Source organism: Echinops telfairi, unplaced genomic scaffold (assembly GCF_000313985.2).
Source record: "Echinops telfairi isolate 266 unplaced genomic scaffold, ASM31398v2 ScPeMD7_28;HRSCAF=97, whole genome shotgun sequence".
Taxonomy (NCBI): Eukaryota; Metazoa; Chordata; class Mammalia; order Afrosoricida; family Tenrecidae; genus Echinops; species Echinops telfairi.
The window spans coordinates 2,735,236-2,751,371 of record NW_022103925.1 but is presented as its reverse complement, the minus strand read 5'-3'; the positions used below and the strand labels follow the sequence as shown (position 1 = coordinate 2,751,371).

The window sequence follows — 16,136 nt, the reverse complement described above, 5'->3', positions numbered from 1 at the left end:
TTTTTTTTTTTTCTGCGCACAGCTCCTTGACATTCATTGAGAAGTATACTAGCCATCCAGGCATTATTTCCCCTACAGAAATGACTCAGGTGTGGGGGTGGGGGCGGCGCCCCAGCCCGGAGGGTTGTGTGTGCTCCCCTACAAGCAGTTCCAGCTGCAGGCAGACTGTTAGGCTAGGTAGTTTCCCACCCGTTTCCAAGACCCCTCCATGTGCTGACCACTGGGAAGGACACAGCTGGGTTGCTAGAGTGTTTTAGAGAGTGGTTTCACCTCGGATGGGAAGGCCTTGAAAAGCGGCGCAGAGCCACGGGGCCTGGCTTTGCCAGCACATCTGGTGACTGGCTGGTTTTCGCTGCCATCCCCTCGAGGGGGTTGGCTACCCAGAAGACTGTGTAGCTTAGCACATGAGCCACGTGTGAAGCACAACATGATGTCCTGTCCCCGTGACATGGTGCTAGCCGTTCCCCCTCAAGCTTAGGGGCTGCTGGGAGGGGTCTAGTCTGTATAACCGAGTACGGTCGTTTTAATAAACATGCTTATGAACTGGAGTATTTCAGGTACTGGGTAACGAATTTGGAAATGAACTCTCTAATATTTCACTGTGATGTTAACTCGGAAGATTGTTGAGATTATTTGATATTAAGCTCATTAACTTTACTGAGCACAAGAGTCTTTATTATTTGTAAACCCCCAAACACTGTGTCAAAGTATTTCCAGTTATTTCTTCCTTATACAAAAGTAACTGAAACATGGAAAGAACAATGTTGGTATATAGAAATATTTATTGTTCAAGGTCTGTAATTGTATTTCAAAAGTGATGTTGTGCTCAACTTGTGAAGGGAACTATTTTCTCAGAGTTGAATCCACGTGATAACGAGTGACCCTGCCCAGAGGCCCTGGAGGGCCTGCTTTCCAGTCACCGCAGGTGGGGCTGGACCGCTCTGCGGGTCAAGTCATTCTCAGTGTCCATGCTGTCTCGAGCTGGTGGTTCATACACTCTGCCCAGGCCACAGTGTGCTCACTAATGTCATTGGGGAAAGGCTCTCTACTATGTGGCACAGTACAGGAGCCCTGGTGGGGCTGTGGTTTAGTGCTTGGCTGTTAACCGAAAGGTTGGCAGTTCAAACCCACCAGCCTCTGTGGGAGCGATGTGGCGGTCTGCCCCCATCCAGATGACAGCCCAGGAAACCCTAGGGGACAGTTCTACTCTGTGCCACAGGGTCGCGGTGAGCCGGACCCAACTCGGAGGCACACAGCATCAGCAACAGTACGTGTTCAGGAGACTACGTCCCCTGTCCCTAAAGGAATGCATTTCTAAGGCAGAGGCACTTTGCTGTTCCTAACATAATGAGTAGCAGCCAGAGGAGGTGTTTTCAGATCCGAGAACATTCTCACAAGTCAGGCACTGAGCTGCTTGGAAATCAGCTCCCCGAGTGTGGCTTTGGTAAACGTGGGGAAAGCAACGAGAGCAGTTCTCTAACAGTCTTGTGTCCATTCAGTTACTGCATTTCTCTTTTTCCAAATGCATCCTATTGGACATGGAATAGATCATAAATGTCGTAGACTGATTTGGGACTGTGTTGATGGGACCGTAAAAGTGAATTTGTCGTTCACAATGGCATCTCGGCGTAAGTAACGTCACCTGGTGCATGTGGAGGTGGGCTCTGCGACTGGAGTCAAGGCACGCTTGTGTTGACGTCCCTCTGCGCACGTGGCTCTTCCTTGAGGGTGGCTTGCTGGGTGGAGAGCCGTTGGATCCTGACTGTGCTAGTGTCTGCTCAGTAGTGGAGGGGTATGGTGGGATGGAATCAGAATACTCTGCCCCGATGTGTCACAGACTGTAATATTGTAAGGTTTCTTCACACATATATTATTCTGTATGTATCTATCTCTCAGACCCCGCCCACCCACCCCACCAGGAAACAAGCCTCATGTGTGTCTTTGACATTTATATTTTCACTCAAAATATGTACTAAGTGTTTATTTTCTCAAAACAGACTTTGTTAATTTTAGGAAATATCTCCAATTGGAAACGTGCTAACTTTTTCTGTAAATCTTAAATAAAAGGTGCTGTTCCTTCCTCTGACCCAGGACTGGTCTGTGTTTTCTGTCTTTCTCTCCATGCACTGTTTTTTTTTTTGGTTTTGTTTTGTTTGTTTGTTTGTTTTGTTTTTTAAAGCTTTGGAATTTGCTCCAGCCACAATGAGGGAAGAGCCTGGTTTGGGGATAGAGCCCTGGGCATGATCTCCATGAGCCCCTGCTGAAGACCTTGGTCTCTCTCAGCCTGGTGGGTCCACTGTGGGTGGCCATACAGGCTGCTCATGGAGTGAACAGGGCCCTGGCCAGACAGTCCGGTCTCCTGGTCCCCCCACATCCCTTGTGGCTCCCCAAGTATCCCCTTCAGGGTCACCTCAGAAGTGCTCATCACTCCCACCCAGGACTCCCTATTTGGTGGACATGTAAGATTTGGGATTTGAACTCAGAGCATTGTTTTCAGTTGCCTTTTTTTTCCTATGAGTTTTTTCAACACTAAAGTAGGAAGCAAACTTGGGGGGAGGGGGAAGGAGGGGCTCTGCACCCCCACCTCACAGTGACGAAATCTTAACAGGCGATGGTACTGCTATAGTGAAGTGATGGTTGTTGCAGCTGCTGTTCCCTGTTCCTGGGAAAGACGAGGAACCCGAGTTTAGAAGGCCACCTCCTAAGACTTTGCGTTATTAAGGGGCGTGCCCAGTGAACAAGAGAAGGGGATCTAGAACAATCAGCCTGCGCGCTGCCACCCGCCCCACAGTTTTCGTCCGAACTAAGAAAGGGCCATAGAGGAGATGGCTCTGTACTGATGCCACCTAGGAGAGCTGTGGGTAGGCGAGAACAGCGGGCAGGAGAGTAAGGGACACAGGACAGGCGGAAAGGCCCTTGAACATCAGTGGGAAGCCCACGAAACCTCCCCTGTCGACTGGTCCTCCCCTACAGCTTTCTGTCCTCTCAGTGGATGAATCTGGGAGGAGCTCACTGGCGTGGCCTTAGAGTGGGTCGGCCTGCCTGTGGGAATTTTGTGTTTTTAATGCGGCCCTCTTCTGTTTCTCCGTTCACGTTCCTTGGCAGACAGCAAGCCCATGACATAATTACTTGCTGCTGTGGTTCTTCCCATGTCTAGGAATTGTAGCTTCCACTTTTGGCTTTTGTCCCCAGCGACAAAACAAAACGTTCCACATTGGACCGTCAAGGCTTAAGAGCAGTTCAGGACCGAGCATGCCTTGAGAAAACCCCAACGTTGGTAAACATTGAACGTTGCTGCTGCTGGTGAGGGTGAAGTTTTGGCCATTCTTAATCTCTGTGTAATGGAGACACCGCACAGGTGCTCTGTCCAGAGGTGCACATCTTTTGCCCAGGCCCCCGCGGCACTCTTGTGTTACCAGAGGAGGCGGTGGTGGCCTTGCCCTTCCCACCCTCCTTCCTGGTGAGGAGGAGCGAGTGAGCAGCAAAATGCCGCGCAGTGGACACCTCCGCCTGCAGGCACAGTGCACCTGGCTGGCATGCTGGGTCTCAGGACCTCGGCCAGCGCCCTAGACTGTGCCACGACTTCGGAGCTCCCCGCCCCAGCAGTGATAGAGCGAGCAAGCAGGGTCCCTCGTAGGAAGCCGAGCCTCTGACACGGCACTGTGGACCCTGCAGACTTTGATTTGGTATTGGTATCGGTAAACCAATTGGACCTAAGGAGATGGCTAGGAAAGGGGACAATTCTCAGTCTGGAAGCCCGTCTTCGTTCACCCACTCGAGAAAACAGCATTTTCCTAAATGCCATCGATTTCATTGCTGAGGAATCTCACGGGAGTGCGAAGCAAGTCCATTTTTTGAGCCCCTGCTCCATTTAGTTGCCCAGTTGTGTTCCATCCAACAGCCCACTGAGGTGGGCGGATCCACTCAGCGAGGCTAGCTAGCGATAGCGTGCGTCTCGGAGGCAGCGACACGGGCGCTGCTTTCTGCAACTTAACTGTCCTCCACATCCTTCATCTTCAGGTCTCAGACGGCCCTGGGGACGAGCCCTCCGAGTCCCCGTGTGAAAGTGCAGATGAAACACAGACCGAAGTGTCAGTCTCATCAAAGAAGTCTGAACGTGGCGTCACGGCCAAAAAGGAGTACGTGTGCCAGGTGAGTGGGAAGGTCACCGCCCAAGTCCTTGGCTCACGGTGTCTGCATGGGGTCTGGAGTGAGCAAAGTGACCATTGCTCTTCCCATGGGACCCCTCCCAGCCCCACCTTCCCCGAGTTTTATTTTGACTGGGTCAGGCTGCCAGTGGAACCCTTGGGTCCTGCGGCCTCAGGTCACATCGTTCATTCGTTTCCTGTCATGGGTAAGGAGCCCTGGTGTTTTTAGGTGTTCTTAGGATGAACACTCTTAGGTGTTCGTCCACTGACCCATTCAGAGTCCCCTGATGGCTCCCTGGGAGAAAGAGCTGGCCGGCTATTTGCATCAGGGAGGCGGTGGTTGGGCACCACAGAGTCGGACTGACTCAGAGTCACCGTCTGCGACAGGGTAGAACTGCTTCCCCGGAGTCTCGTTGCCTGTCATCCTCACAGAACCTGAAGCTGAGCACTTCACTGCTTAAGGACTGTACCTTTGATGGCTGCTCACTAGTTTCAAGTCCCGAGTCTTTGCTTACCAAAGTCGGACGGTGGAGTGCTGCGCTTTTATAAGTTGCCTCCAAAGTGTCGTTGGAGGAGGCGAGGTGCTAGCTAGCACTGGTGTTTTGGGTCACTGCCACCATGCACGGTCAGCTGACAACTGGACTGTGGGCTGAGAGAGCCATTGCTAGATCGGTAGCCCGGATTAGCAGCCTGGTCTCTGGTGGGGAGGAGGCAGCTGCACCCCATGATCAAGTCCTTGATCAGTGTTCTGGGTGTCCTGTGCCTTTATACAGTGACCTGTGTCCAGCCCCCCCACGGGGCTCTTGAGAGCCCCTCGTTGTCCTGCCCTGTGTGAAAGGCTAACCAGTGCCCACACAGACAGCTTGCCATCTCTGGCCACATTAGGATGTCTTTGAGTTTGGACAGTGTGCTGTGGATTTTCAGATTGGATTGGAGGTGTGTTGTGCATGCTTAGGGCTCTCGTGCTGCGTTCTGTGCAGTATGAGTCATGTGCTGTTGATCTTTGACGCTACCGAGAGCTGGACGCGCACCAGTGTGCCCAGAGCAGTGCAGTTGATCTCTGAGGCGCAATGTGGGGTCGATGGGTTGAAGCCAGTTCCTGCGTCATCAGGAAGGACAGGTGCATGAAGGCGCTGTGTGAGATGTCGCTGACTGTCCTCTTGTGTCCCCACAGCTGTGTGAGAAGACCGGGAGTCTCCTGCTGTGTGAAGGCCCCTGCTGTGGGGCTTTCCACCTCTCGTGCCTCGGGCTCTCCCGGAGACCAGAAGGGACGTTCACCTGCAGCGAGTGCACTTCAGGCAAGTTCTGCTCTTGCTTTGTCCCCAAGGGCAGCAGCTAACTGTGACGTGTCACCTTGGAGAGTTGTAGAGTCCCCCCTCCGCCCCTGTGTGGAGTGTGCTCGGTCTGAGTTCATCAAAGCGTCTGGCGCTCTCCTTTCTGTCGCAGACCTGAGGCCTTACAACAGACACTCCTCACCTGCCTCCCTCGCTGCCCTCCACACTCGGCTTCTTGGGAGCACGCAGCCCTGCGCCATAGGCCTTTCCACTCCTCAGTGGCCCAACACTGGCTCTGGCTTCCTTCCTCGATGCCTTTCCTTCGGGTGGTAGGGGTTAGTCCTTCAGGGTGCGTGTGCCACCACAGCTAGCACAGCGCAAGGAGGGGTAGAGTGGCAGGGAGAAGGGCTCGGCAAGGGAGGACCCAGAGTTGAACTCACTGTAGCTGCCTCAGCCTGTGGCCACCCGGGTCCCAGATTTCTGTCAGTGCGGCAGCTGTCAGGCACACAGCTGCTCCCTGGAGACCAAGCAAAGACAGGTACCTGTGCTACTGGCCTGGTGCTCCGCAGAGCGCTGGCACTCAGAAGGACAGGGAGTGCTTACAAAGAGGCCACCTGTGTCGGAGCTGCAGTCTCAACAGACCCGACAGATGGGAGTGCCCTGCCTGTTACATTCCAGCATCTTAGGGTCTCCCATGCACACTGGGGCGAGCGGCAGGCAGACAGGCCACAGCCCTGCCCTGTTCCTGGTGTACCTGAGAAGTACTTTCTGATTCTCATTGGAACCTGCGCTGGGGTCAGAAGGCATCTGGGGTCTTGGAGAACGTCTTTAAACGAAGTGGTGTCCAGTGAAAACACCTCCCCTGCGGGTGTGCTGCTTGCCCATGAGGACCGTGAGCTGACGTGCATGACCAGTGGGTCCTCACAGTGGCCAGTTCACATGAAGAGCGAAGGCCTTTCTTCCGAAAAAGAGTTTCTTGTCTTCCAGCTTCGTGCTGATTAGTGTTGGCCCCCTCCCAGTCTGAGTAGTAAGACTTTCCTGTATTTCAGGTGAAGCTGGAACTCAAACCGCAGCAAGGTAACCCTTGCTGGCTGGGTTTTTCCTGAAGAATCTGGGACTAGGCAGCCAGGTTGGAAATAGAGCCAGTCGCTGTAGCACCACGGCTGCCTCAGAACAAGAGTTGCTTGATGCCAGTGGCTTAGGAACTACAATTTAATCCTTGTTCTTTGCATCTCTCTCTCTCTCTCTCCACCCCTTTCCTTAACTGTTTGTTAGGGATTCACTCGTGTTTCGTGTGTAAGGAGAGCAAGACAGATGTTAAGCGCTGTGTTGTGTCTCAGTGTGGAAAATTTTACCATGAAGCTTGTGTGAGAAAACACCCTCTTACTGTGTTTGAAAGTCGCGGCTTTCGTTGTCCTCTCCACAGTTGTGTGACCTGTCATGTTTCAAACCCTTCAAATCCAAGACCATCCAAAGGTACGGATGAACCTTTTACAGCTTCAGTGTGTGTAAAATGGCAGGCTCATAAGTACTTGGGGAGGTGGGCCTGGTGGCTTAGCTGTTGGGTTTGTCACCAGAGAAGGTCGACTCCACTTCTGATCTAGAGCAGTGGTTCTCAACCTTCCTAATGCCGCGACCCTTTAACACCGTTCCTCAAGTCGTGGTGACCCCCCCAACCATAAAATTATTTTCGTTGCCACTTCATCACTGTCATTTTGCTACTGTTATGAATCGGGTGACTCCTATGAAAGAGTCGTTCAACCTCTAAAGGGGTCGTGACCCACAGGTTGAGAACCGCTGATCTAGCGTCATTGTTTTTTTTCTGTTACTCAACCCAGACCAGACTAGGGTTGCTCCTGTCCCTGCCCCGTCCCCCTTCCCCACAGTCCAGATAGCATTGTAAAGGCATTTAATGTAGGAGAGGGGGGGATTTTGGGAAAATAAAGAGAGATTGTTTGTAATGGTCACTCATTCAAGAAATGCATTCTTAAATCAAATGGCATTTGTAGCTCTTGACGTTGGGCAAGTGGCATTGAGGTGGCAGGCTACTTAGACACCAGTAGTTTTCAGCCCAGTTTGCCCTCTAAGGGGTGTGTGGTCGTGTCTGTTTTCTAGGGCATGTTCCTGGCATCCGGTAGTGACCAGAGAGGCTGCACAGGATGGCCCTTCCCCCAAGAATGGTCTAGCTCAGAGAGCCGGTAGCACACAGAGGCTGAGAAATTACCGATTCATCCGAGCTTAGAATGTAGCCCTTTAAAGCTTGACCAGTCTCCCACGTTTTGTTCTTCTTGGAGCACTTTGATCTTGAGGAGTGTTGGTGGCGCCATCACTTAAGCGTTGGCTGACTGGCCGGCCTTGGGGGGAGTGCTTCAAACCCAGCAGCCACTCCGCAGGAGGAAGGCTAGGCTCTGTGTGCATAAGGGTTTGCAGGCTCAGGAAACCTCTGCAGGATGGGTTTGGGTTTTGTCCTGACAAAGTATATTTTCATGGTATCTGTGAAATGTACTTTGCCTTCCTGATCCTGGGTATTGTTTTAGTCACGGACATCAGATAGATTGCAGATTAACTTTCCAAGTTTATGGTGCTTCTGTTTACTGTCGGGGGTTGGGGGTGGGGTGTTACTGTGCTTGTGAAGCTTGTCCAGTGGGGCCTTTTACAGTGTGTGTGTGTGTGTGTGTGTGTGTCTCCTTCCAGGTAAAATGGTGCGGTGCGTCCGCTGCCCCGTTGCCTACCATGGAGGGGACGCTTGCATGGCAGCGGGGTGCGCTGTGATTGCGTCCAACAGCATCGTCTGCACGGGGCACTTCACTGCCCGGAAGGGGAAGAGGCACCATGCCCACGTCAATGTGAGCTGGTGCTTTGTGTGCTCCAAAGGTGAGGGCCTGTGGGCACCTTGATGGCACCCCATGCCTTGTTGTGTGTGGGAAGCAGCACTGTGGTCGCTCTGACTGGTGAGTGGACTCCTTAGCTGCTGCCGACCCGCTGCGGCGCTCGGAAGCCCATCCCAGCCATCGCCAGAGCTGGCTTCAGCTCTCTTCTGGGCTTGGTTGAGTACTCCTCTTAGTATTTTCCATCATTGCTCACCTCGAGGTCCGTCAGGATGTTTCTCCATGAACATGGTGCTCTAGTGGCATCTTGGGAATGACTACCGGTAGAACTAGCATTTGCTCTTAGGCATCCCATGGTTCTTTTATGTCACCATCCGAGGTGTGTGTGGTCCCTGTCAAGTGGGAGCCGGCACCCCTGGCCTCCCAGTCCTAGAGCAGCACTAACCTTCCCATTTTTGCAGGGGGAAGCCTCTTGTGTTGTGAGTCCTGCCCAGCGGCCTTCCACCCCGACTGCCTGAACATCGAGATGCCCGATGGCAGCTGGTTTTGCAATGACTGCCGGGCTGGCAAGAAGCTTCACTTTCAAGATATTATTTGGGTTAAACTTGGGAACTACAGGTGTGAGACGTAGATTCATTTGTTTCCTTTTCTTGTTAATTTGTGTTTATTTCATTCTAAAGTATTTAATGTAGTGCTTACTGCTGTCTCTGAAGAGTCTGTGAACCCTGTTTTTAATATTTATAATAGATGGTGGCCGGCAGAAGTTTGCCATCCCAAAAATGTCCCCCCAAATATTCAGAAAATGAAGCACGAGATTGGAGAATTTCCTGTGTTTTTCTTTGGGTCTAAAGATTATTACTGGACACATCAGGCGAGAGTGTTCCCGTACATGGAAGGTGACCGGGGCAGCAGATACCAAGGAATTAAAGGGATTGGAAAAGTCTTCAAAAACGGTACAGATACAGAATACTGCATTTCCAGATAGAAAATGTAACGGTTCCCTCTTTGTGTAGTTTGTTAATCCTGATTTGAGGGTTTTGAAAATGTGATTTTTATTGGAAATGACTGATTAAGAATTTCATCTGTGGATTTAAATTAGAAATTTTAAGTTAGAAAGTTTGCACATTGATTTGCTAAGGCAGAACATAGCTGTAATTACTAACTTACCTACTTTTATAATGTTTGTTGTACCTAATTTCCTTAGAATGCACTAAAGCTGATTTAAAAAATAAATAAATCATTTTATTGGGGGTTCTTACAGCTCTTATAACAATTCATTCATCAGTTGTATCAAGCACATTAGAACATATGTTGCCATCATCATTTTCAAAACATCTTTCTACTTGAGCCCCTGGTATCAGCTCCTCTATTTTCCTCCCCTCCCCCACCCTCCTACCCCTGTGACCCCTTGATACATAATTATTATTTTCCTGTCTTACACCGTCTGCTATCTCCCTTCACCATGTTTCTGTTCGTCACTAAAGCTGATTTTTAAGAAGTTATCAGTGTTAATGTACAGGTTTTCATAGCTTCCTTTCACATAGATGGAAATCTAGAGGCGACTTCTCTGCTGTGTAGAGTGGTTTCCAGGGCTTGTCCGTTCATCTTAACGTGCAACACACTGAGTGAAACTCCAGATGCCTCGCCCGGCGTTAAGTGTGAGCAGTCAGCAGGCCGCTCTGCTCGTGGTTGTGAGTCAGAATCGGGGCAGAGAGGACCGTGCGATGTTGCTGGCCAAGAGCAAGGGTCGGGCCAGAGCTGGCCCAGTGCTTGTTTCTTCATGGAGGGTCCGGGATGAGCCAGGACAGTAGGAGCTGGTGACACATGGCCGTGCAGGGCAGTAGGCATCTGCGGCCATAGACTGGCAGCTCAGGGTAGCAGGGGCTGCAGCTCCACACATGGCAGCTCAGGCAGCAGACGCATGACTGCAGAGGCTGGGAAAGGGAGGGGCTCACAGCACACAGCATGTTGAGCATGCCACCTTGCTGGGCCTCTCCCCTGGGTCCTCCTAGGCATCGGGACATGTTCAGGCGGAGGGGTGGGGATGGTGAAGTAGATCGACCACTGTGTGTCCCCTGCTGTAGTTAGCTGTGATCAAGTTTGGCAGATTGTTGGCCTAACACCCTGAGGACCTTAGTGACCCACCACCAAGGGCAGCCCCACAGGACAGGCCCTTGGCTAACATGGACTTTCCTCGTAGGGAACTGTAGTTGCTGGAGACCTTTGTCCTTGACGAGGGGAACAAAGTAGAATCGGTGTGTTCTACCTTTGTAGAGTGAGTTCCACATATGAATACCCGGTACTTGTGTTCTGAAGTCCCGCGACAGGTGGGAACTCTCGCGAACACCAGCCCAGCAGAAACCTGTCCCTGGGGAGTCTCCCATGCTCAGTACCTACCCCGGGCTCTGTGAACACTCTGCTGTTTAAAACATTTCTGAATGTTGAACCCTAATCCACGGGAAAGGGAAGCACGCATACTGGTGAAACAAAAATGTAAACGACGCTTACCAGGTAGAAGGATACGGTTGCTGAACTTTTGACTCGAGTTCATTGACGTTTTAGCATTGCAAGAAGCTGAAGCTCGCTTTCGTGAGATCCGACTGCAAAGGGAAGCCCGAGAGACCCAGGAGAATGAGCGCAAGCCACCGCCGTACAAGCACATTAAGGTGACGTGTGGGCTATTTCTGCTCGCAGTGGCGGGCACGGGGCATGCAGTCGGGCCTGCCTGCGCCTCCACACCCAGGCTGTGGTGACGAGGCGGATTGGAAGCCAGCCTGGGGAGGCACCTTGGAGGCTGTTCTCCCGCCCTGCCTCTTGTGCACAGGGCAGGGGCCATTGAGGCAGTCCGGCTTTGTCAGGAAGTGAGAGGCGTGGTCGATGGTCAGGCCACCTGGAGCCGGAGGGGCTGAGACTGAATGTCCACCAGGTGCTGGAGACCAGCTGGGCTGGAAGGTAGTTGTCTGACGGCCTCCTAGGTGACTGTTTGCAGACCATGGGCTTGGTGATTGCACTGCCTGGTAGGAGAGAGAGAGAGTGGAGATAGCCATCTCCAACCTCACAGGCTGTGGGCTCCTGGTAGGACAACTGGTTGCCTCTGGTTGTGTTCTCACGGGAGCCCCTGTCACCTCAGTGAGCCCAGGAGCTCTGGCAGGAGGCCCCTGCTCCGTCTCTCCTGCCTGCTCCTGCCTCTCTCAGCGAACGAGCACACCAAGGCTTGCGGGCCTCATCGCCGAGCCAGCACTGCACACCCGCGTGCTGATAGCAGTCAGTGCTTGCTGTCTGCTTGTCCTGCTGGTCAGTGCCCCATCTCCTCTCCCAGGGGCAGTGGAGGTGCCCAGGGAGGAGAAAGTGTGGTTGGGGTGTAGGATGTCTCTGTGATGGAGTCCTTCCTTGAAAGGGAGTCACGGGGTCAGAGTATCAATATTTTTAGGTTTTAAAAAAAATCATTTTATTTGGGGGCTCTTACAGATATTAGAACAGTCCATAACCCAATTATTATATCCAGCAAACTTGTCCATAATGTTGCCATCATCGTTTTCAAAACAGTATCTTTCTACTTGAGCCCTGACTAGCTCCTCTTTTCCCCCTCCCGCCCAGAGTTTGTTTAACTTTTGGTTGTGATTCGGGTGGCAGTTCGCAGAGCTAACTGGTGGTCTGCTCTAATGCAAGCGCACCTGCACTGTGGCGTTGATGACATTCCCTACAGTGCACCGGCACTCCTTCCACGTCCTCCCTGGCATTCCCACCTGCCTTCTCCCTGCCTTCTCAGCGTTCTTCCTGCACAGGTGCTGCCCTTCGACCCCAGGTGGTTGGCTGCTCTGAGGGTTGCATGGCTTCCTGGCCTGCCTGCTCGCCTCCTAGACAGGCCTGTCATGTTGCTGGAAGTTGAGCTACAGGACGAGTTCGGTTCCAGGACCATGCTGTCAGATACTTGCACCCCATTCCCAGACTGCTCTCTTAAGGGCGATCCCAGTTTTGTCGTACCAAGAGCCTGTCAGGAGGGGATCTTAGTTACCCATTTCTGATTTATTTTATTTTAGTTGGGGGGTTTGTTTGTTAAAATTCTCTACTTATTATTATTTGATTGCTCTTGTTCCTGTTCTCAGCTGCAGGCTTCACGAGGTAGGGGTGATACCTCCTTACTCACCACCCATCCCCGCCTCTGGCATCATTGGGCAGGAGATGCCTGCAGGGGAGAGAGCTCCCAGGTGTTGACTAGGTACCTGGCTTTGATGGGCCCACGTTCTCTCTCACGGCAGCCTGCCTGCCGGAGAAGTCTGAGCTGCCTAAGCACTAAGCCAAACTGAGGTGGGGGCGGGGTGCAGGGCTTTCCACTACAGCCCCAGGCCAGGGCCTGCCCTGGAGGCTGCTGAGAAGACAGTGAGGAGCTGCTGCCAGGACTGGGTGAGGGGCTGTGATCTCCCGACTTAGCTCTGATGCTAAGACACTTTTGAATGGTTGGGAACTCAAGTGGATGGGTCTGGGGTGGGTGTTGGGATGCCAAGAAGGCTCTGCATGTGATGTGTGGGTGAAGGTGGCATGCCTTCTTCTCTTGCAGGTGAATAAGCCATATGGGAAAGTCCAGATCTACACAGCTGATATTTCTGAAATTCCTAAGTGTAACTGTAAGCCCACAGATGAAAACCCTTGTGGCTTTGACTCGGAGTGTTTGAACAGGATGCTGATGTTCGAGTGCCACCCACAGGTCTGCCCTGCGGGCGAGTACTGCCAGAACCAGTGCTTTACCAAACGCCAGTACCCCGAGACCAAGACCATCAAGACTGATGGCAAAGGCTGGGGCCTGGTTGCCAAGAGGGATATTAAAAAGGTAGGTGTGGTGCGGACATCAGCTGAATAGCCGTTTGGTCAGAATGGCCTTTTAAACTTATACTGAATGTTGTATATAGCAAAGTAAATTCACTAATTTCTTCAAACTTGTCCAGTTAGAATTCTAATGCTTTCTTTGGGAAATGACAGATTTGAAAAATAACCCTTTTCCTAGACTAGCAGCCAGGAGCCAACACCACCTAGTAAACAGAAGCCAGGCGGGGAAAGCTAGTCCTGGGGAGATGCACGAGCTGATCGCAGTGCACGAGGTCCTCAGATGGGACCCCTTGCAGTCAGTGACCAAGCCCAGCCATTGTGGAGACACATGTCATGGCCTGTTTGATCAAAGCCCATTCTGCACGTAGGACTCAGTGGTGTCAGGCACAGGAGAGGGCAAGCCTTGTCAGCCAGAGACTGCTTGGGAACACCCAGCCCGAGAGCTCCGCTCCTCTGCCTGCTTGGATCGCTGCTGGGTCTGCAGGGTTCCGCCTAGTCTGTCCTTTTTTCTGTGTGAGATGGTCCCCGCATGCTCTCAGGAGACCAGGAATGTAAGAAGCTGCTTTAAGCCTACGTGAAGGGACTTTCTGTTGACAGCCTGTTCTTGTGAACCATGCATGCAGCCATTGAACTACCCTGCACTCACAGGGCCCGGGGAGGGGGTGGGGGGGCCCCCCCGCGAGCGAGGCCTCGCTCCCGCGGTGGTGCACGTCCTCCCACACCGAGGGCTGCTCTTGTCAGCGAGGTCTTCTGGTTTTCAGGGGGAGTTTGTGAATGAGTATGTTGGCGAGCTGATTGACGAAGAGGAGTGCATGGCCCGGATCAAGCATGCACACGAGAATGACATCACCCACTTCTACATGCTCACCATAGACAAGGTAACGCTGGGCGGGCCCGACGAGCCAGAGAGCTGCATGAAGATGAGACAAGTTTGGTGCCAGCAGAGATAAAGTTAAAATGGGTGGGGCTACAGTGCCCGTTACCCCGACATCTCTAAGGAGCACATCTTTCACCCGCACTGTGACCAGTGACACCCTCTGCAGGCTTCCTCATTGCTGTGACCCCGAAAGTCAGGGCTCCGAGTGTCTTCATGATGTGGAAGACCTTGGCCTCTGGCTGTTGAGGGGACAGCCCATGGCTGCCCATCCTTAACCTGGTGGCACTGGGCCATGTGGTCTGTGTCCCAAAGATGCACGCATTCACTAGTAATACCCACAAGCACACACAAGTTTGTGTGAATTCACAAATGCCTTGCTTTACGTGTGTGGCCTTTTAAGAATCATGTTCGCAGCTTGACCTGTTTCTCTCCTACCCCGTGGGCTCAGAACCCCTGTGCTGTGCAGTGGGTCCCCATCACCCTGAGGAGATACTGCTTCTGCGGGTTATCTGAGGGGCTCCGGCACGTGCACTCGGGGACCTCTCACAACAGCCGCGCGCGGCCGTCAGGGTCAGGAATGTCCCTGTGCGGGTGTCCCCGCAGTCTGCAGCCCTTTGCTGTCTGGTTTGTACTGTGGGCTCATGAGCTCCTTGGCCACTTTGCACTGGGGTTGCACTCTTGTTCTCGTCAGAGGCTTTCGCATGTGTTTGTTGATGTGCCCGTGGTCAGCCAGGCAGAAGGCCAAGGTTGGCCCTGGCTCCTTGGTCCGCCCCCTGCTGGTGGAAGTCAGGGTGTGGGGTCCCTGCCCTTGTGCTCACTGGCGTTCACCAAGGCTTGGTTCTTCCTACATGATCCCGGCCTGCCCGCGTGAGCAAAAGAAGGAGGGCTGGTTTGGGGGTGTCCTGTCCAAGTGGCCCTAGGACTCCACGGTTTCCAGGCCAACAAGCATGTCTCTGGGCTGCCACTGTGTACTTTCAAGAGGCAGCCTCATTCTGGTTGTGACTGACTGGAGCCCTGGTTTTCCTGTAGGACCGTATCATCGACGCTGGCCCCAAGGGGAACTACTCGCGCTTCATGAACCACAGCTGCCAGCCCAACTGCGAGACCCTCAAGTGGACGGTCAACGGAGACACGCGAGTGGGCCTCTTTGCTGTGTGTGACATTCCTGCAGGTACCACTGGGCTGAGCTGGGAAGACTACGGGCAGATGGGCCAGGGAGTGCTCTGCTCTGCTGTGCACCTCAGCTCTGTGAAGCAGCGTGGGAAAGCTGTGGGGTCATTCTGAGTCAGTGCTACCCTGCAGGTCGCAGAGCTAACTGGTGGTCTGCTCTAATGCAAGCGCACCTGCACTGTGGCGTTGATGACATTCCCTACAGTGCACCGGCACTCCTTCCACGTCCTCCCTGGCATTCCCACCTGCCTTCTCCCTGCCTTCTCAGCGTTCTTCCTGCACAGGTGCTGCCCTTCGACCCCAGGTGGTTGGCTGCTCTGAGGGTTGCATGGCTTCCTGGCCTGCCTGCTCGCCTCCTAGACAGGCCTGTCATGTTGCTGGAAGTTGAGCTACAGGACGAGTTCGGTTCCAGGACCATGCTGTCAGATACTTGCACCCCATTCCCAGACTGCTCTCTTAAGGGCGATCCCAGTTTTGTCGTACCAAGAGCCTGTCAGGAGGGGATCTTAGTTACCCATTTCTGATTTATTTTATTTTAGTTGGGGGGTTTGTTTGTTAAAATTCTCTACTTATTATTATTTGATTGCTCTTGTTCCTGTTCTCAGCTGCAGGCTTCACGAGGTAGGGGTGATACCTCCTTACTCACCACCCATCCCCGCCTCTGGCATCATTGGGCAGGAGATGCCTGCAGGGGAGAGAGCTCCCAGGTGTTGACTAGGTACCTGGCTTTGATGGGCCCACGTTCTCTCTCACGGCAGCCTGCCTGCCGGAGAAGTCTGAGCTGCCTAAGCACTAAGCCAAACTGAGGTGGGGGCGGGGTGCAGGGCTTTCCACTACAGCCCCAGGCCAGGGCCTGCCCTGGAGGCTGCTGAGAAGACAGTGAGGAGCTGCTGCCAGGACTGGGTGAGGGGCTGTGATCTCCCGACTTAGCTCTGATGCTAAGACACTTTTGAATGGTTGGGAACTCAAGTGGATGGGTCTGGGGTGGGTGTTGGGATGCCAAGAAGGCTCTGCA

At 52.9% G+C, this 16,136-nt stretch overlaps 1 protein-coding gene and 1 non-coding gene across 2 annotated transcripts in view; both read left to right on the top strand.

Annotated features, from left to right (window-relative positions):
* Positions 1-16,136, top strand: part of NSD2 (nuclear receptor binding SET domain protein 2) — a 51,154-nt gene that overhangs the window by 29,303 nt on the left and 5,715 nt on the right. The window contains exons 9-18 of the mRNA XM_004715073.2: positions 4,021-4,152; positions 5,323-5,446; positions 6,698-6,898; positions 8,117-8,296; positions 8,712-8,868; positions 8,998-9,203; positions 10,813-10,916; positions 12,809-13,078; positions 13,836-13,952; positions 14,981-15,122. Of these exons, the coding sequence (XP_004715130.1) occupies positions 4,021-4,152; positions 5,323-5,446; positions 6,698-6,898; positions 8,117-8,296; positions 8,712-8,868; positions 8,998-9,203; positions 10,813-10,916; positions 12,809-13,078; positions 13,836-13,952; positions 14,981-15,122 (1,633 nt within the window). The remainder of the gene's footprint in view (positions 1-4,020; positions 4,153-5,322; positions 5,447-6,697; positions 6,899-8,116; positions 8,297-8,711; positions 8,869-8,997; positions 9,204-10,812; positions 10,917-12,808; positions 13,079-13,835; positions 13,953-14,980; positions 15,123-16,136) is intronic.
* On the top strand, positions 14,772-14,895 carry LOC115869486. Its single transcript, XR_004046217.1, has one exon. It is a non-coding gene; the product is annotated as a small Cajal body-specific RNA 23 (non-coding RNA).